Genomic DNA, 21,692 nt, shown 5'->3' on the forward strand with positions numbered 1-21,692 from the left:
ATTCCTTGGCTGAGAGGCAAAAATCCTGGCTTAAATAAATCAGATCCATTGAGATATCTGGATCCCTCAAATTCCAGGCAAAATAGCCTCTACTCAGAGAGGGGTTGTTTGGGAAAGCTTGGAATGAGCCATGAAAATGTGGCATTTACTTACTGGGAAACCTCCAAATTTAGCACAACCCTCCCTTCTGGGAGAGATCTCAGCCTTTCCCTCTGATCTTCTATTAGTCTCTAGCTTGCCAGCCTCTTGACTATTATAAATTAAATTCTGGCTCTTTGAACATGTCTTTATCAGATCATCTTTCTATCATCTAATGTTGGTTCTCATCCTTATCTGCTTTAACTTGATATCACTAATAAAAATCTTTGGACCAAAATATTTATATCATATCTTAACATCTACCTTTTGATTACAATTGCAGTTTTCCTTATTACTTAATTACTAAATAAATTGCTAAATAATTTCTTTTAACTTATAGGTTGCCACCTCATTCATTAGGATGATAGAGCTTGGAGGGAAAGGATATGCACCCTCACCATCTGACCCTCTGAGGACTCATGGAAAGGGGTTGAATAAATTTATTATTTTTATGGACAAACTGGAAGAAATTCTGGGAGAAATACCAAATCCAAGGTAATGGCTCATGTGATATTCATGATAGTCAGTTTCAATTTTAATTCATCAACTGATGGCTGGACACTTAAAAAGTATTTCAAATTATGAAATCAAGGTGATCCGATGAATAGTGAAAAGGCGGATGTTATTATTATTGTTATTGTTCAGTCACATCTAATTCTCCATGACCTCATTTGGGGTTTTCTTGGCAGAGACACTGGAGAGGTTTGCCATTTCTTTCTCTAGCTCATTTTACAGATGAGGAACTGAGGCAAATGGGGTTAAGTGATTTCCACAGGGTGATAGCTAATAAGTGTCTAAGGCCAGATTTGAACTCAGGGAGATGAGTCTTCTTGATTCCAGGCCCAGTACTTTATCCACTATACTGTCTATCTTCTCCCAAATAAATAAGTACTGGACTTTTAAGTAATTGACCAAACTGTGACTATGTGATTTTTGAATTTTCAAGAGTTTTTTTTAGCTCTGATATCAAGATTTTTGCTAAAGATAAAAAGGCTGTTTTAATTAACTCTCATAGAAGTATGTTTACCACAAGCCTTTGGAAAAATTTCAAGAATTGTGGAATTGTAGGAATGCAAGAAACCTCACGCAAGGTATTGTAAAAGACTTTGATAAAGTAGAAAGAGCCCAAGACTCTGGTGTCTTCCTGCCTTTTCCGTTGGCTAGCTAAGTGAACTAGGATGATTCCATTCCATAAACATTAAGTATGTGTTTTGTGTCAGACACTGTGCTAGGGTCTGGTGAAATACAGAATAAAATCAAATAGCTTATGACAAACTTGGGGAAAGTACATAGATAAGTAAATACAAAATCATGGGCCCGAATTTTCATGGTAACAAAAAGATGTTCCGTAAGTGAACTGCTGCAGGAAAGTGGAGTTATCTGAAATGTTCTAAAAGTTTAATTGACTGTTTCTCCCTCCAAGCCTCCAGTCCAAAAGGAGAGGTGAGTGAGTCTGCAGGTGATGGGATTTCAGGAAGTTTACCAAGCAGAGCTATTAACCACTCCTCAGCCTTTGCCAGATTGGTAGGTCATATTTGCTGACTGGGTGTCCCGTAAAGCTCTGTCCTAGACCCTCTTCTCATCTCTCTCTTTGCTTCTTCACTTGTGGATCTCTTTAGTTAGTTCCTGTGGACTTCATTACCATTTCTTTACTAATGATTCTCAAATCTAATCATTCAGTCTTAATCTATCTGCTGACTTCTGGTCTAATTATTTCCAAACCACTTTTCAGATACAGGCAACATCTGAAATTCAACATGTTCAGAATGGAACGCATTATCTTCCTCCACTCCTTCACTCCATTCCTTCCCTTTTGCTATAGAGGACAACTCCATTCTAAGTCCCCAGGCTTGCTTCCTCATTATCTCTCATCCCCCACATTCAATCTGTGAGCAAGAACTGTTGATTCCCTGTGGGAAACATCTCTCAAATAGTCTCTCTTCTCTCCTCTGATGCTGACCCTCATCTCCATACCTTGACTATTGCAATAGCAGCTGGTGGGTCTGCCTGCCTCAGGCTTCCCTCCATCCTGGTCCATCTTCTAATCAGCTGTTAAGGTCATAAAGTGACATCTGACCATGTCACTGCCTTCTGCCATTCAGCAAATTCCAAGGGCTCCTGGTTGCTTCTAGGAACAAATACAAAACCCTCCATTTGGGTTCAAAGCCCTTTATTTCCCAATGTCTCCCAACCCCCTACTTTTCTAGTCATCGTACATGAAGCCTTTGATCCAAGGGCACTGGTCTCCTGGCCATTGCACAAACAAGACACTCCATCTCTTTTCTCCAGGCATTTCCCCCATTAATGGAATACTCTCCCTTCTCACTTCTACCTACCAGCTTTCCTGACTTCTTCAAGTCCCAATCGAAACCCTGTGTGTCAGAAGAAGCCTTTCCTAATCCCTCTTAATTTGAGCATCTTCCTTTTGTCCACTATTTCCTACTTATCCGTGTTAAGCTTGCTTGAACATGTTTGTTATTTGTGTCCCTCATTAGAGTATGAACTCCTTGAAAGCGGGGACTCTGTTTTGTCTTTCTTTTATATAGTTAGCATTTAATACAATTCTCAGCACATAGTAGGTGCTTAATAAAAGCTAATTGACTAACGTAGATAGGTACTGCAAATAGAAACCAATGAAAATTAATGAGGAGTAAAACAAATTTGACTCTAGAAACAAATTCTCTGAAAGCCAAAACTTATCTGCTTAGATGGTCTAGTAGCTAGGGATGCTCCTGGACTGGTGAATGGTAATCCTTCAGAAGAGGAGTGAAAGCTCATGAAGAGAAGCAGAAGTGCCCTAATCCTAAATCCTGACATCGGAAGTAACTGACTGACTGAGAGCTGGAGCCTCCTTGTTGTAGTTAGAGCCATAGAGCCAGAAACTCCAAAAAGGCCACTTTTTTTCCCCCTTTGTAACTCAGCTGACTGAGAAAAACATGGAAGATAAAACACAATTTCTCACACACAAACAACTGCTTTAAAATTGTTTTTTTTCCTGTTTAGTACAGAGTTGTTCCTTCCATACTACCTGGAGAAGAACCTCTTCTCTTTTGGAACCCCACTTTTTCCTTATTAGTTTTTTGTTACTGAACTCTAGATCTCTCTCTTCCAAGGCTATATGAGAGGTATGTCCCAGGGGTTCCCACTCCTTGGTGCCATTAAATTCCCCATCTTCCCCATCTGACACCTGAGATCCTATAAGATGGCCTCAGTCACCAAAGACAATACAAGATAGTCCTTGTGATCTGTGCAGAGTTGCCTGGCTGCTGCAGAACTTACTCTAGTTCCCTTGCTGTTTCCTGGATTCATCAGTGACCTTACTTACCAACATAGTCCTGGCACCTTGGACAGTCTATGAGTGGGGGACGCCAGCGCTGAACCACAAAGCCATTGAAAAAGGGAAGCATGTCCTCATGCTTCAAAAGGGCCCCCATCCTGGACAGAATCCTTACTCATAAAAAACAAAATATCTTACCAAGAGCTCCCCTGACTCACTGATGAATGCAGGAAAGATTTATTTTACTTTCCTGCAACAATGGGTGCCTAGGTGGGTAGATAGCAATAAGCTAAAATTCAGAGTTTACTACTAGATCACATGGGATATAGGATTATAAATTTAGAGCCAGTCCTTTTATTTTACTGATAAGGAATTAAGCTTAGACGCAGATTGCTGAAGGGATAACTGTGAGTGTCTGAGCTGGGGTGCCAGCCTGGTTTTCCTGACTGAAAGTCCAGAACTCTGTCCATCACATCGCACTGCCTCTTGCAGAAATTCAGAATAGGGCAATGTGGCTACATGAGACTTTTTGTGAGGAAGATCTGGAGGGCTTAGTGAGCAGCAAACTCAATATAAGAGAATATTGTGACTTGGCTAGAAAAACCCAAGGGTTCTTAGGTTGCCCATAGAGAGGTATGAGATTCAGAGAAAGGCCTGTACTAGCCTCTGATCAGATCACATCTAGAGTTCTGGGTACCCTATTTAAGGAAAAAAAGATTAAAATGGATTTAAAAAAATACCTTAGTAATATTTACAACTGCTTATTTCATTTGATGGTTTTGGGAAAAGTACATTTTTCCCTTCATAATTATTTATAGAATCTAAATGCTTCTATATAGTAGAATCTGATTTCAGCATTTTGAGGGGAAAAATAAGAAAAAAAAGTATTTTGGTATTTGGCTTTCATGGAGCTTCATAGAACATGTACAAATATGGTTATTTCTTTTTCAACTAACTGTAGTCACATACCTGGAAGCTGATCTTATGATCGAATCTGGCCATGTGATTTTATTATTAAATATAAGATTAATAGATAAATATTTTCATAGATAATGAAGTATGCTAATGCAGCTAAAATAAAATTTTTAAAGTGCTTATTTTTTCACAAATAAAGATTTTTTAAAATTTCCTCTTTTTTTGTAATTCAAAGGGAGAGAAAAAGACAAGCTCCAACTTTCTTTTCTTTTTTTCATTTTTTTTTCCACTGATAGTCAGGAAGCTCATGGATGACGTTTGAGAGGCAGTGCTCCTAGGCCTCAGGATGGATTCTGGTTTTGCAGTTCTCTGCCTTCCTCCAATCATATCTAGAATACAAGGCTCAGTTAGTGTGCTGCCATTAGGAAGGCCCAAGATGGGTTGGAGGATTTCCAGAGAGGACAGCCAAGTTATTGAAGGATCTTGAGTCCATGTTTATTTGAGGACTGGTTTTAAAAAATATTTCAGGTATTTAAATATTTAAAGAGTTGTCGTGAGGAAGAAGTCGTAAACTTGTTTATCTTGGCCCCGGAAGGCTGAACCATGCAGGTGCAAAGGGTTGAAGCTGCAAAGAAATTAATTCCAGGAAGAACTTCCTAACAAAGCTGTGCTACCAGATCTTACAAGATAGCTGCTTTCTGCTCATTGGAGCAGAGGCTGGCTGACTGTCCTGTGGCTGTGTTGTGGGGGGACTACTTTGGCCAGTAGAGATTAGACAAGGTGATTGACTAAGTACCTTCCAGTCATAAAATTCTGCCATTTTTGGCTCTTCCCACAATAGGTTTGAAATTTTTTTTCCAACCCTTTTTTGCCCTACGTAGTCTTTTGCAGTAACCAGAACAAATATATTACTGGTTTTGATGCTTACCCTTGGCTTAAGGATAGGAACAAGTCCTCCAACATGCAGGCCAAAAGTCAACAAGAGAGAGCTCATAAGCCAAAAAGATGGCAGGTCCTTTTCCTATTATTTAAGGAAAAACTCTTGTCCATGGGTCATTCTCTGATATTTCAGGTCATGTTCTTAGGCATGGTTTTTATGAGAAAAGGACTGGATGATGGCACATCAGCACCTGATCTTAATTGTGGTATTTGACCAAAAATGTTTTCCCCTAACATTTACTTTCTTTTGCCTTTTTTGGAGGTGGGAATGGGGTGATGGTGGAACAGGAGGAAAGATAACATTGGAAAATCCCTCAAAAGTACTGAGAATGAGGGAGGAAGGAAGCAGCCAAACATTCCTCCTGAATTATCATGTTTTTATTTTTCCATAGGCCTTGGACATTTGTTATTGGATCACATCTTCACATTTTTCCAATAGGTGCCATCATCTGACACATGCTGAATTTTCACCAGAAAATCCTAAAGTCAGAGGCTTCATATTGTCCAAAATAATTGAATTTCTCTGTTGCCTGCAAAGTTTTAAATTTTCTGTCAGGTTTATTTTATAACAAGTGATAGTTCTGTTATCTATCTATAAGATATATGTGTGTGTATAAATATTTCTGTGTTCCTATATATGCATATATATATACATATATGTCACAATATATACACACACATACTAATATATAAAATAATAAGGGCAGGTAGTTCACACAGTGGATAGGAGGCCAGGCCTGAAGTCAGGAAGACTCATCTTCCTGAGTTCAATCTGGATTCCAATGCTTTTATTGTGTGATCCTGGGCAAGTCACTTAACCCTATTTGCCTCAATTTCCTCATCAGTAAAATGATCTGGAAAAGGAAATGGCAAATTACTCCAGTATTTCTGCCAAAGAAATCCCAAATGGGATTATGAAGAGCCAGACTTGACTGAAATGATTAAATAAACACAAATTATATATATATATATATGAATAGAGAGAGAGCATTTTATATATATAGCATATGTGTATATGTACACACATATACTTTCTATGTATTGCATATGTATACATACATGCATGCACATATACATATATGTGTGTGTATCCATATATATCCACCTACCTAACTTTCTATGGTGAAAGTTGGGATAACCCCAGCATGCTGTGAAGGACATTTGAAGGAGTTTGAATGGAAGATGGAAGAGAGTCAGACTAGAATAAGAAGGCTTGACTTGTACCATTAGGGACAGTGCCCACATCAGTAACATCCCAGGTCTGTGGTCAAGGGGAATGATCACTGGACATGGCTCACCGGTCCTGGATTCGTATCCTGACTCTGTTGTTTTTTTACCTTTGTGATTTTGGGAAGTCCTTTTCCTCCCTGGGCTTCCCCCTGTCAGAAGAGGAAGTTGAACTCCATTGTTTCAGAAATCTGTTCCATTTCTAAGTGTCTGATCTATCAAAGTGTCAAGATGTACATTGAAAAATATTGATTATGGGGAGTTAGGTATTAGTGAAATCAGATTTTGGGAAAGGACATAGGGGAGGATTGTGGCTTATATTGCACCAAATCACATTTCCTTACAGAGAAAAGAAATAGTTGCATAATCCTTGAAGAAGTCAGGGAAAAAATAGTCACCTTAATTTTTTAGAATGAGTAAGATTAGCTGTTCCCCCTCCTACCTTCTCGTTCCCTCCAAATTCTCCTTTATTGAGCAACTCCTTATTCTGGTTGTTAGCATTTGTATTTGACATAATCTTGGGGATTGGATTGGGATTTCAGGCTTTTCTTCAGTATCTCCAAAGTTCTCAGAAGGGAGATATAAATAAGCCATTAGGAGCTGATCGAGATGAAAGAGCCCTGGAGAGTCAGGGGTCTGTCATCTTGTTGGATCTTAATTCCTCATGTGCAAAACAAGTGACAGCTAGATGGTACTGTAGTGTTTAAATTACTAGGCCTGCAATCAGGAGGATTTGAGTTCAAATTTGACCCTAGATACTTATTAGCTGTGGGACCCTGGAAAGTCATTTAACCTCTATCTGCTTCTATTTTCATAAAATGGGAATAATAATAGCGTCTACCTACCTCTCAAGATTGTGATGAGGATCAAATGAGATAATATTTATATAGTACTTGGCACATAGTAGGTACTTAGTAAATGCTTATTCCATTTCTCTCCCCCTTAAATGGTCTTTAGGGATCTTATAAGTTCCAAAATAACATATTTCTACCCATTCTCCTTTTGGCATCTGTCCAGACTGGCTGGATACTTCCAAAATAATCTTTTGCCCTTCACATGCCCTTCCTCCCCAAGTCTTACCTAGGGCCAGGATAACACAGCTGTAAAACTCTTCCGCATAGTTCTAGCCTGAGTAGCCAAGGCTTGAAATGGAAATTGTCTGAAATGTTTTAGAAGGGATTCATGAAGGAATCGGGAGAGATTTAGACCAGACGACCTCTCAGGTTACTCTAGTATTCTAGGGTTTAGTGACATCCAAATAGATGTTTGCCTGACCACCCACTGCCCGAGCCAACAAAGATGGATCTCAGCTCTCGTTCTTGGGGCTGTTTGCCAGAAGTCATAACGGGGTCAAGAGCCACTGTCTTACAGTTTGTCCCCATACAGTGAAGTTAAAGAGTTGCATTAGTCATAAAATTCCACTTGTTTCCTGTGGAGGAAATGAGAAAAAGGGAAAAGTCCCCACAGCCGACTCTGCCATAATGTAATTAATTTTTCCTGTTCTTAGAATAGGCATTGAAGCTGCTTCATATTTTATCAAGCTTTTGAATATACCTTTTTTTTTTTTTGAAAAAAAAATCTTTTTCCAGTAAGAGTTTATTCCCAGAAAGAGTGAATATTATATAACCCACTGGGTATTATGTTCTATTAAGTCTTCATTTCAGCTGTATCTCAATTCTTGAATATCCTTAAGTAAATAAGTCAGTGCATAAGAACTCACATAAAGGAATTTATAAAGAAACCAGCCAAAGAAACTAGTATTTTGTAAAGAATGACATTATTAATCATTAAATATGGTGTAGGCTTTTTTTTTTTCCTTGATACAACCCAGGGAGAGTTAATGACAGTAGATAGTATACTTGAAAAAACCATTGTGTTTTAGAAAAGTGGTTTTTGGAAATTGCACAGAATTGGAAAAACATTTAAAGTGATGTATTTGAAACAGATCAGTTGATTCCAGTAATTCATATCTGAAAGGTGAGTGGTAACAAATGTCCCAAGCATCTGCTGTATTTTATATCTGAATAAAGAGGGCCACAGGGCCATTGTAAAGCTGTCAATTAATCAGCAAGCATGTATTAAGGACCTGCTGTGCACCAGTGTGTCGTACTAGGTGCTGGAGTTGTTGTTCAGTGGTTTCCAGTCATAGCTGACTTTTTGTGGCCCCGTTTGGGGTTTTCTTTGCAAAGATATTTTTGTGAGGTAAACAAGGTTAATTGACTTGCTCAGGATCACATAACTAGGGAATGGCTGATGCCAAATTTGAACTCATTTACAAAAGTCTTAATGACGGCAAGTCTGTCCCCTGCACTACTTACCTTCTGGGGTTCCAGAGACAAAAATGAAAGTCCCTGCCCTCAAAGAGCTGCCATTCTGCCGAAGGAGACAATGTGTATAAATACACACAAAATAAAGACAGAATAAAAACAATATAGACTAGCTGATGACTTTCTGAAATGGAAAACATGTTCCACTTTAACTCTTAAAGAATTAGGATGTGTCTGTACTTAAAATTCTAACATGAGTCATTGTAGTTGCTCAACTTACTAGCTAAATATTTCATTAATGAGCCAAAGATGAAAGAAAGAAATACTGTGTATTAGTACTTAGTGTACTCAGATGTTTAGAAATGTGATTGTAGTCTAGGTCGGAGGTGTCAGCCACATGATCTGTGGGCCCGTTACATTCCTGAATGAAATCCAAGCCAAATTAAACTGTAATTGGAAAATATTTAACAGAAATAAATAATAATAACAATAAAACATAGATAATGTTAATATGTGGTTTTCCTAATGCAATATGAAGCTTGCAGCCATCCTTGAAGCCTCCTTTTCTGTTTGAAATTGATACCACAGGAAGAAGAGATTTCACCTCAGTTTCATTCCAACTTCCCCTCTGTATCTGAAATAAGAAGTGAGCCATTTCCTCTAAATTTCTACCTGCCATTATCTCCTTCAACTTTGTCTCACATGAGGAGGCAGCCTTTCTTCAGGGTGAATCCCTCTACACACACAATCTTATTCCCTCCCATCTAGCAGATCCTCCTCCTTATCATCCCTATTCTTTCATTAATCTTTATTCTTTCCTTATCTACTGGCTTCTTCCCTGCAATCTACAAATATATCCATGTTTTTCCCTGGTCTTAAAAAATCCTTTAATTTACCCAATCTCACACAAGATTACCATTCACCCCTTGTGCCTTCTGTGGTAAGACTCCTAGGGCAGGCTAACTGTACTTGGTACTTCCACTTTTTGATATCTTATTTTTCTCATCCTTTTGGACTCTGGCTTCTCACCTCATCATTCATTTGAATTCGTTGTCTCCAAAGTTAGCAGTGTTTTCTCAACTGTCAAATCAAATAGCCTTTTCTCAATCTTCTTGAATTGTCTGCAGCCTTTGACTCTTGATTATACCTCATGGGCACCACAACCTCTCCTCTCTTTTTGTATGTTGTCTTCCCCCATCAGATTGTAAGTTCTTTTAGGGCAGGGACTGTCTTTATTTTTCATATATGTGTCCCTAGTGCTTTGTAGTGATTAGCACATAGTAGATACTTAATCCATGTTCATTGACTGACTTAGTGACTATCATCTTCTCCTTGATAATCTAGAATTTATGACACTAATCTCTTCTCATTCTCTTCCTGCTTATCTGATCAGTCCTCAGACTTATTGGATTTTCATCCAGGTCATGTTTACTAATTGGGTTAATACCCCAATTACACTGTTGTCTTCTACTCTACTGAAATAATTATGTGGTTTTTTTTTTTTTACCCTTTCTTTTATTTTATTTTTCCAATTACATGCAAGTTTTGTTATAATTGATGTTTATATATTATGTTAATTGTTTTCATAATGCTGAGCTATCTTTGGTATGAATCCAATTTGGTCAAAGTTAATCATTGCATAAATATATTATGATAAAATTTTACTTAAAATTTTTTGTGTCAGTTTTAATTACCAAAATTGATCTACAATTCTTTTTTTTCTGCTTTCTCTCTCGCGTTTGCATGTCAGAACCTTTAACATTCTTATAATAGCTTGGATGAAGATTCAGCTGCTAAGCTTATCAAATGTGGATAAAAATGAAATTAATAGTATTATTCAGTACACAAAATACAGCAAAATTAGTGTCCAGAAATATCTCAACAGATTTGAACAGAAGGCTAAAGATAATGTTTATAGAAGTAAATGAAAAGCTGTGCAGCTGGGTTCAAAAAATCAATTGTACCAAGTATGGGGTATGATGCAGAAGAGAGAATGTAGTTAGATGTAGCAGCTTGACTGACTAAATTGTTTCCATTCCAAACAGGTGTTTTGCCATCAGGAAGACACTGTCTTCTTATTTTTAATATGTTCCCAGTTCCCTCAAGGAATCCTCATGAAAGCTGGTTTCTAGATTCTTCATTGTCCTAGTAATTTTTTAAAAACAGTATTTTATTTTTTTCCCTAATTACATGTCAAGACAATTTTTAGGTTTCATTTTTACAAGATTTGTAGTTTTAAATTTTTTTCCTTCTCTCTTCTTTCTAAAATGATAGACAATTTGATATAGCTTATACATGTGCTAACATGTAAAACATATCCCCATATTAGTAACAATTATGAAAGAAGAAATGGAGCAAAAAAAAAACCCACAAAAAGTAATAAAGTGAAAAAGGTATGCTTCAATCTGCATTCAGAGTCCATCAGTTCTTTATCTAGATGTCCGTAGAATTTCAGAGTCCATTAGTTCTTATCTGGATGTCCATAGCATTTTCCCTAGTTAGTCTTCGTTCTCGTCTTGGATCATTGTGTTGCTGAGAAGAGGTGAGCATTCCTCATTGATCATTGCACAAGCTGATGGAATATATGGTGTTTTCCTGGTTCTGCTTAATTTACTGTACAAAGTTTATTTTTACTGTACAAAGTTTTCCAGGTTTTTCTGCAATTTTCCTGTTCATTATTTCTTATTTTACAATAATATTCCATTATATTAACATACCACACCTTGTTTAGCCATTCCCTAATGGATAATCATCATCTCAATTTCCAATAGTTTGCCACCACGAAAAGGGCTACTATAAAATATTTTTTGTATATGTAGGTCCTTTTCTCTTTTTTATGATCACTTTGGGATTCAGGGAAGTAGTATTACTGGATCAAACTATGCCCTTTGGGCATAGTTCCAAGTTACTCTCCAGAATGATTGAATCAGTTCACAGCTTCACCAATAGTACATTAGTGTCCCATTTCCCTCTCCTCCTCCCATCCTCTCAAACATTTATTATTTTCCTTTTTTGTCATATTAGCTACCCTCATAGGTATAAAGTAGTAGATTCGGAGTCGTTTTAATTTGTATTTCTTTAAGTGATTTAGAGCACTTCTTCTGTCTATAGGTAGCTTTGATTTCTTCATTTGAAAACTACCTGTTTATATCCTGTGATCTTTTATCAAATGAATTATGGCTTGTATTCTTATAAATTTGATTCAGTTCTCTATTTGAGAAATGGGTCCTTTTTCAGAGACACTTGCTATAAAGATTGTTTCTCAACTTTCTGCTTTCCTCTAACCATGGTATTGTTTGTACAAAAGTTTTAAAGTTTAATTTAACCAAAATTATTTGATGTTTCATAATGCTTTCTTTCTTATTGGGTCATGAATTCTTCCCTACTTCATCAATCTGACAGGTAGAATATTTCTTGCTCTTCTAATTTGCTTATGGTACCTTCCTTTTCGTCTAAATCTCGCATCTATTTTGATCCAATTTTAATATATGGTCTGAAATATTGGTCTATACCTAATTTGTACCCTCTGTCCAAGTCACTTTCTTCTGAATATCCTCTAGTTTGTCCAAATGTGTCCTCCTAGAACGTAACACAATATTCTAGATGTGATTTCATCAGAACTGGACTTCTTAGTCCAGTTGCTCTTAGCTCTTAGAGCAATTCTTACTTTTAAACCTGGAGTCTGTACTTCCATTAATGTGACCTAAGGTTGCTTGACTCATTATCACAAATTGAACAGATATTGTTGGCTTCTATTGAACTTCTGGGACATGGAGATCTCCATGTATTTTTCATATAGTTCTGGAGAGATATTTTTTCAATGTTGTTAATAGTCATCTTTAAAACTTTTTTACTTACTAACTTTAAAAATGAGGGGGTTTTTGTGATGGAAGAAGAAATATACTTAATAACCAATTATTGTCTTTATGGACCATAATATATGTTATTAGAGTCACTGAAAAGAGATTGTTGGGACTGTTCTTGTAAATTTACAGCCATTACAAATTCTTGTAACCTAATTTTTAATGAGAAACTAAGGTTTTTTTTGTTGTTAGAAATATTCCAAGATGCCATTACAAAACTTCTTGATATTTTCTTTGCTTTGTCATTAAAAAAAAAAAAATCTTTCTCCCCCAGTCTAGAATTACCATTCTCACCTTTAGAAAACAAACTTTTATTTTGCCTTAAATTGCTCACATCAAAAGACTACTTTCTGTTTCCCAACATGCTGTTGTTTGACTTAAAAGATCACTCACCTTCTTTAACAGTGTTGATTAACTGTGAAAATCTGATTTTCAAAATAACAAGGCTATTGAAGCATTGCCAATATTACAATGAGGGATGATCCCTTATTTCTATTTTCAGAATTGCAGGGGGTCGGATACTCTCAGCAATAAAGACAGAGTTGATAAAAGGCCGAAGCAGTGGGGATCCATTCCGGCAAGCGACAGAGGAAGTTACTCAGGATTTGGATTTGAGGATTAAAAACATTATCAACTCTCAAGAAGAAGATGGAGTTGTTAACACCACTGGCAGCAGCCCAGCACGGGTAACAGACTGCTTCTTTTTCTTTTTAGCCTTTTAAAGAAAGAATTATCTCTTTTGTCATTGGAAATGTGATTCAATACTTGCTTAAGGCAGAGGAGTGTGACTTCCTCTGTACTGAGACTTGGTTCAAAGAAAATCTTTTCAAGTAAGATTCTGTTAAGAGGTTTCTTTTTGTTGTCAATTTCTAACAATTAAAAATATTCCTAAATTGACTGTTACCATCTGAGACAGCATAATTCAGTGATAGGAGCACTGGACGAGGGTCAGAGCATCCTAGTTTTAATCCTTAATTGACCGCTATGTATAACTGTGTATGCTTTAAAAAAGTCACTTAATAAACATGACAAAATGATGGCTTGGAGTCAGTTGAACTGAGGATAAATTCCAGCTCTGTGTGATATTAGCAGGTGATTTTTCTGAGTCTGAGTTTTCAAGTGTAAAATGTGGGGTTTGGACTAATTGGCCTCTAATGGAACCTTTCCAATATTAACATTTTAGCCATTCAAAATAATCTTTATGTTTCTTTCCCTCATGAAAAATATTTTAAATAAAAAATAGTAAAAATTCTTAACTCGTGATAGTCTAGATGTAGTTTATAGATATGTGTAAATATTTGCTATTTAGCTACCATGTTAGTTTGTCTAAAGCATATTCCAGTTTCTTCCCATTGATAACCAATTATAAATGACATTTGTTTTCAACTCTCAGGTGACTTATAATGACATGCCAGCCATTATATGATACTGGTAGGTTTTTTGGTGGCCAGTTTCAAACCACGCTTAGTAGTGCTTGTAATCTGTAGCTAGAACTCTCCTTTCCCTATTCTCAAATTTCTTATTCTCTACCATTATAGAAATCCCTTAATTTTGTACGTACCTATACCAAAAAGAGAAAGGGAATTGATGAATGTTCTGGTCGTTCATGACCCACTTAGCTACAGGTGGTGAATTTTTTAGGCACTAAAGCTCTTTAAAAACATTCTTGATCACTGGGTAGATTCTTCATCAGTGAGATGAAATCTTTGAAGTACTTGAACTACTTTTAATATCTAATAATGTAGGAAGCTTATTTTTTCCTAAAACAAACTTTGTGATAAGATGGTTCTGTTTTAGAAATTTCCTAAGGGTTTTTATTACTTATTAATACTTATTTTACTTATTTATTATATATTATAGATATGTTTAATATAACATATTATTTTTATTTATTATATAATATTATAAATATTTATAGTATTATTGTTAATTGATAATAATTAATTGTGAATTATTTAGTTTAGGATCTTTTCTTAAAGTAACTCCATGGCATTGACCTTACAGAATTATAATGGGCACCAGCGTAAAACGAAACTCTTGCATAATTCTTGTCCCTACAAGGAAATAGCTATATTGAGGGATACCATTATGGCTGAGATTGCTCCATGTTGTGACAGTCTATAGATAGGAGAAAGTCCTGCATCTCCTGTATCTTGATTAAGTGCAAAAGGGTGAATTCCAGCTCTTGCTCCCAAGCATCCTTGACTTCTGACTGCTTAAAGCTCCCCCCACCCTAGGCTGAGTCAGGTAATAGCCCAAGAGTAGCAGCACAATATGAACAGCAGCTCCTGTTCCTGAGGGCTGAGAAGTAAGCATTCCATCTCATGTGGCAAGGGTTAAAAGCAGCAAGAAGTTTTCATAAAGTTTCATAAAGTAATCTTTTAAGCAAGTCCCGTATCCTAAGACTAGGGACATTACTGGAGGCCTGGACTTGATTTTGTTTTTACATAGTCTATGTATGACAATAAACAATAAATAGACAAACAAACAACAAACAAATTGATAAACAGATGGAATCCACTGGTCCTGACAACAAATTAGAAGTGGTTTAAATAGGTTCATGGATGTTAGAGCTACAGGTTATTAACCAGAGTGAAGGCCATTTGGAATATGTCTCCAGCCTTTTGAGGTTTATGCAGAACACTTTGTCATAAATAGAGTTTTTTTGGTGCCACTGTTTCTGAGACAGAATATTGGACAAGGAAAACCATTTTAAATACAATAAGATGCCTGCCATCATATAATTCTGTTGACAGCTGTTTACAGTATTTTGTTGGAGGGTTTTTTTGTCATTTAATTTTCATGACAGCCCTGTGAGGTCAGCCTGAGAGGGTTGTCTCCCCATGAGACTTGAAGAAACAGACACAAAGAAGTGTCATTCCTAGAGACCTTTGGTCATTCCCTGATCGGAGGAGGATTTGGGCCTGGGAATCTTGATGTAGTCTTCTTCTCTTTCTGTTTGATCCCACTTCTTTCTACAAAAAAATATAGCTAATTATATACTATCTATATCTATATAAATTTTATATAATTTATAACCTGGATTTTTCAGTTGGGGAAACTGAAGCCTAGTGATACTGTGAAAACAAGTAGAAAATTCTTGTCCTCACAGTTATTAAAATGATTTTCCTAAGCCAAATTTTTATGACTGGCACTTCCCTCCCTCATATATCCCAGTGGCTCCCTGTTCCCTTTGAGATCATTTTATGTTTAGCTTTTAAAACCTATACAACCAAGCAAAACAAGAAAACACTGTATACAAAAACAACAAGATTTTGTGATGATCAACTGTATTGGACATGATTCTTTTAAAAAACGAGGTGATTCAAGACAATTCCAATAGACTTGGGATGGAAAATGCCATCCACATCCCGAGAGAGAATTACGGATACTGAATGTGGAATAGTATTTTAAACTTTTTTTTTTCTTTTCCCTTTTGGGCTGATTTTTCTTGCACAACATGAAAAATGTGGAATTATGTTTAAAAGAATCATACATATTTAATCTAAAAATAAAATAAAATTATATTTTGTATTAACAAGATAAAACCTACTCAACCTGGCTTTAACCTACCTTTCCAACCATTCCTTCTTGTACTCTCTAGTTCAGTCAAATAGGTCATCTCTGATCCTTACAAGTGGTAGATGTTCCATCTTCCATCTCTGTTCTTTGCCCTTGCTATCCCTTGTGTCTGGAAAATAACCCCTCCCTCCCTCAACCCCCCCCCCCCTACCTCCATTTAGCAGAATCCTTGTTTCCTTAAAAACTTGAGAGCAAGTACTGCCTTCTCCAGGAACCTCTTGCCATTCTCTCATCTGTTCATGGCCACCCCCACCAAAATTTTTGCCTTGTATTTAATTTGTTTATATTTTGAATATGCTTGTTTATGTCCATGGTGTTTTCCATAGTGGAATGTAAGCTCCCTGAGGGCATGTTTATTGATTGAGTCATAATTAATGTTTGATTAGCCCACCAAGAAAAGAGAGTATTGACAGATAATGGGAAACTGAGTAATGGGGGGGTAAGTTGGAGAGGCGAGGAGTGTTTGTGTGTACAGTCTTTATTGCATCAACTATAAATTATGTTTGGTTTCAGCCAAGATCTCATGCCATAAATCATGGCACTGCCTACTGTGGCAGAGACACAGTGAAGATTTTACTTGTTCTCTTGGATGAAGAAGCAGCTAATCCTCCCACAGAAAACAAAGCAGAACTTTTGTATGGAGATGAAAATACAACTTCATACACTGGCACTCCTATCCTGACTCTTTTTAGGTGAGGAATGAATGAATGAAAATTTGAAATGAATTTGAACATTTGTTAAATGCTTATTGTAAACTAGGAATACAAATGTAAAAAAAAAAAAAATGCCACCAGTCCTTCAAGGAGCTAACATTCTAATGGTGAAAGACAATGTGTTTGGGGAATTAAGGAGCGAGAAAATAAAAGCCGGGTGGACTGGGCCATCTGTTCATGGCAAATAGTTGGTAAAGTGACTTGGACTGACAGTTGAAGAACTGGCTAGAATATAAAAGTAAATAATGGTTTGGTGCCTAAATCTAGTCAGTAGACATGGTAGACTAAGTGGGCTGATTTCCATTTATTCGTTCATTAACCAACTGAGATGTAGCCTCCAGTAGGAGCTTCCATGATCAGTGAATTAACTTCCCTTAGGACTGGAAGTGTGGATGGATTCTTGGAAGTTTAGGCCTGATGGGGTGGGTGCCGGTTCAGATGGGCAGAAGCAGGACAGTGACAGCCAGAAAGTAGAATAGCCAGCTAGATGGGTGAATGTTTTAGAATGGTGAAATATGCAGGTAATACAGATTTAAAAAAAAAAAAAACTGCCATATATAAGAAGAAAAATGGATGCCAAGAAATTAATTGCTCAATGAGGAAATGTCTTTAAATTCATATCTGTTTCGAAGTGATGGCAAGGGACAATGTTGAAAAATTACCCATGCATATGTTCTGTCAATAAAAAGCTATAATAAAAAAAAATTCCTATCTGTTTCTCCTTACTAGTTTAATTATTTGTTTGCTAAAAAGCAGAAGGTAAAGCTGGATGAGCTCTCAAGGATTCTTTTAAGTTATTTGTTTTCTGATTCTAATTTTTCCCTTAATTTTGTTAAAAATGCTAACCAGATTTTTCCTCTAGAAAAGTGATCTCCACAGGTTTTTGATCATCTATTATTATTCCAAAGGTGCCTTCAGAGGCTCTGTGGAAAATGTATTTTCATTCTAATACTCTTTATCAAGTGCAAAAAATAATAATTTTATCCATTTTGGAAAATTGACCATAGAACACTAAATATAAAAAAGTAATAAGAGAACCTCTTTTCTAAACTGGCTCTATATTTTATATCAAGAAATGAGAACAAATAATAGTGATGATAATAATTACAGCTTTGGTCTTAATCCTATACACTCCTACCTTCTAAAGATCTCCTTTTTGTTCCCTAGTTAGAACTCTGCTCTTACTGTAGGTCTTCTAACAAAGACTGAATAAGAGAGGATTCTTTTTCAGGTATGTCTTGTAATAGGTAGCTCTGAGGTCCTGTCCAATGTTGATATTATGTGGTATTGGGATTATGGGGACCAGCATTCAGAAGCTATACCAAATCAATTAGTTTAAAAAATAGTTTTTATCATAATAATTGCCTGAAAGTTTCCATCTTAAATTATTGGATAAAATTTGAGTTTTTAAGACATGAAATGACCTTTGTAAATTTGATTAACTTCCAGAATTCTAAGAAAAGAAAAAAGAAGGTAAGAACATCATTATGTAAAATCTCAGAGAATTATAATTTAGAATAAATCATCTAAGATCCCAAAAATGCTGCTTTCTATAAGGAAAAGTAGACTAAAAAAAGCCACCTTTAAAGATATAAGATATTTTATCACTCTCTAATTCTTTTTTATTCAGTTCTCCAATACAAGCAAATGAATTTCTGATCAAGCCTTTAAGAGAACGTGTTCAGAAATCAATGGAAGAGAAAAAAATAAAGGTATAGTATGATTAATTTGGATAAAGTTATACACAAAATTATATTATTGTAAATATGAAGTATAACCAAAAACATTTATTAGTGTATTATATAAAGGTGATAGAGGATAAATACAGGCAACACATTTGGAAAACCAATTTTAAAAAAAATATGGTAAATTTTTAAGTTGACAACTATGAAAATTTTTTCTTTCTGCAGTCCTGGTTAATATACCATTTGCTATTTAAATCTTTCATGATTTCAAAGAAGAAAAACAGGAGAGGAAATGAAGCATAAAAGATGGTAAATCCATAGATTTTTTTCCCCCAGGAAAGGATCTTAGAGGTCTCCTTGTCCAACCCTTTTCTTTTACAGATGAGGAAACTGAGACCCAGTGAGATTAAATGACTTTTCAAGATCATACAGATGGGGAGTATGTGGTATAGCTAGAGCCCTAGCCCAGAGCTTCTGACTTCTCAGACTTACATACTTTCTCCATTATTTATATTTCTAATACCTTTGGTTTTCTGTCCCAGTATCTTTTTTTTTTTTTTTTTAAACTACGGATCAAGGTTCCTAGAAGGCCTTCTGCTCAACCTCTCTGTTTGGTGAAAATCTAATGATCCTTTAAGACCCAGTTCAAATGTCTCTCTTTGATTTCCCCAATCAATAATGAACCTTCTCCACTGGGATTTTATGGACTATTCTGCAGTTAAAGGCATCGTGTGATCTGAAAGATGGTGATTTATCTTCAGCCTCAATTTTTGGTTCTGCAACCTCAAAACAATGAGATGTGCGCCACATTTATTGTAATTAAAATTGCACCACAAAGGGAAGAAGGTGGAGAATACTTTTGGTATTTAAAGCCTTCTGAGATCATAGTGGAGAGTGAAACTATCTAAAACTCCCATTCATCCACCTGAACCATATGGCAAAGGAAGGACCAAAGGCAGAAGAATGATGATGAGAACAGAGGAAAGATGGCAGATGACCAGAAGGTCAGGAGAAAGGTGTTGTTTGACTCTTTGTGGCCCCATTTAGTTTTTTTGTTTGTTTGTTTTGTTTTTTGGCAAAGATACTGGAATGGTTTGTCATTTCCTTCTGTAGCTCATTTTACAATTGAGAAACTAAGGCAAATGGGATTAAGTGACTTGCCCAGAGTCACCTAGCTAATAAGAATCTGAGGCCAGATTTGAACTCAGGAAGATAAGTTATTCTAACTCCAAGTCCAGTGTTTTATCCACTATGGCACCACCTAGCCTCTTGAGAGATTGGATATAAACTAGACAATAAAACAACAGTGAAAATCATCTAGAAAGAGAAAAATGAGCAAGCAAGTAATAAAAGATCACAATGCAAGAATCGGTATTACAGTGTTATGAAAATTAAACAAAAATCTTGTAATGAAAAATCAAGATACTAATTATGCAGAATCCCTAGAAATCATGGAACAAGAAACTCTAGGGTTGTTTAAATGAGAAATTGAAGTATTAGAGGAAGAAATTTAGAGGAAATTTGTGGAGGGCTCAGGATATTTAAAGAAGAAAGCAATAAAATAAGTCTGAGGGTAGACCTTTAAGGATGACAGAATTTTTTTTGAAACAGTAGTGTCTATAAGAAAAAGTGGCATACTTGGAAACTGATAAATAAATGAAAGAAAATTAAGTAGAACAATAATAAAAGAAAATTATGTTGAAAGAACATATATTTTTTATGAGAGCTGAAGTAATGATTTTATAGACATAAGTAAAGATCATAGAAGTCTCAAAAAAGGTCATTCATGAAATTAGATTATAGTATTTTAGAAAGTCTCAACAGAACTGTCCTTTATAAATAGTAAAAAAAAAAAAAAGAACAAAGAATTGATCATCAGGATCTGCACAAATCAATACAAGATCTGTACATATTTGTGACAGAAATATCAAGGCATGCAGTTCTGTAATTCAATGCCAAAAAAAAAGAATATTGAAATATTAAAATAGTTATTAAAATAGCTAAAAGTAACTAAGAGAAAGACTTTGAGTTATCAAGGAATGTTTATTTAAAAGTCTAGGACTACTTCTCTAAGAGAAATCAAGGGAAAAATTGTTATGTATCCTCAAATAAAATAATCTAGAAAGCTGAACATTGGTTAAAAAAGAAATGAATTTCAACATAGAAGAAACATTTGATTGATTCCTCCAAAAGAAGCCAAAATTAAATTCTAAACCATTCAATCAATCTTTCATCCTACATTTATTGTCTTCTTTCTATGAGTCAGGCATTGTACTAAGCACTAGGGATACAAAACAATGCCAAAAGGAAAAAAAAATAAGAAGGTACAATGAACAAGAAAAGACCAAACCATAAATCAGTTCAGCTTTCTAAGGTAAGACAAGACTTAAACCCCACTCCACATACACACCTTTTAAAAACAATAACTAAAAGCCAAAAAGAAAACAAAGTAGAATTATCAAGGGACAAAGGGATTTATGAGGATAAAGATTTAAGGGAAGCTAGCTAAAAGCAGAAGGAAAAGGAATGGACGAGAATTGGATTATTGTTTGGCAGACTGAAATCCACATTCCCTCAAAAATGGGATGAGTAAAGATGAAACAGGGAAGTCACTCAAGATCAATATGGGAGAGAAGAGTTTGACGGGAGCTGGAGATGCATTCCTGTTTGCCATGGGTTTGAGCAGAGAAAGAATAATCATTCTGCTAGTCTGAATATATGTATGTAAGATTTTGTAGAGCAGGGTAAAAAGAGGGAGTGGAAAAGACTTGGATGGAGGAAAGAAATATAGGAGGTTAGTCTTTCTCTAGAAGGGCCACTGATGGAGGGAGACATTGAAATGTGTACCTATGGGATAGACAGAAGAGTAATGGACTTTCTTTAGGGGAAATGGCGCTGTAATGGCTTGCTTCCCAAGTCTGGATCTCACATAAGGGAAAGGGAATGGATGTCTCCATAGATGGCCAGCTTCCAAAGTAGAAGGAGTGGGGAGCTTCCGGCCAGAGGTGGAATAGATCTTAAGAGATCATTGTAAAGGTATGTAGGTAGTAGTAGGATTTGGTCCTTTAGTACTTCCCATTAAACTA

At 36.0% G+C, this 21,692-nt stretch overlaps 1 protein-coding gene across 1 annotated transcript in view; it reads left to right on the forward strand.

The window, feature by feature from the left end:
- The window catches only part of PARPBP (PARP1 binding protein), a 62,906-nt gene that overhangs the window by 29,956 nt on the left and 11,258 nt on the right, over positions 1–21,692 (forward strand). The window contains exons 5-8 of the mRNA XM_051961087.1: positions 479–633; positions 13,129–13,312; positions 16,722–16,900; positions 18,552–18,633. Coding sequence (XP_051817047.1) covers positions 479–633; positions 13,129–13,312; positions 16,722–16,900; positions 18,552–18,633 — 600 coding nt within the window. The remainder of the gene's footprint in view (positions 1–478; positions 634–13,128; positions 13,313–16,721; positions 16,901–18,551; positions 18,634–21,692) is intronic.

The sequence above is a fragment of the Antechinus flavipes genome, chromosome 5 (assembly GCF_016432865.1).
Source record: "Antechinus flavipes isolate AdamAnt ecotype Samford, QLD, Australia chromosome 5, AdamAnt_v2, whole genome shotgun sequence".
Classification (NCBI taxonomy): Eukaryota; Metazoa; Chordata; class Mammalia; order Dasyuromorphia; family Dasyuridae; genus Antechinus; species Antechinus flavipes.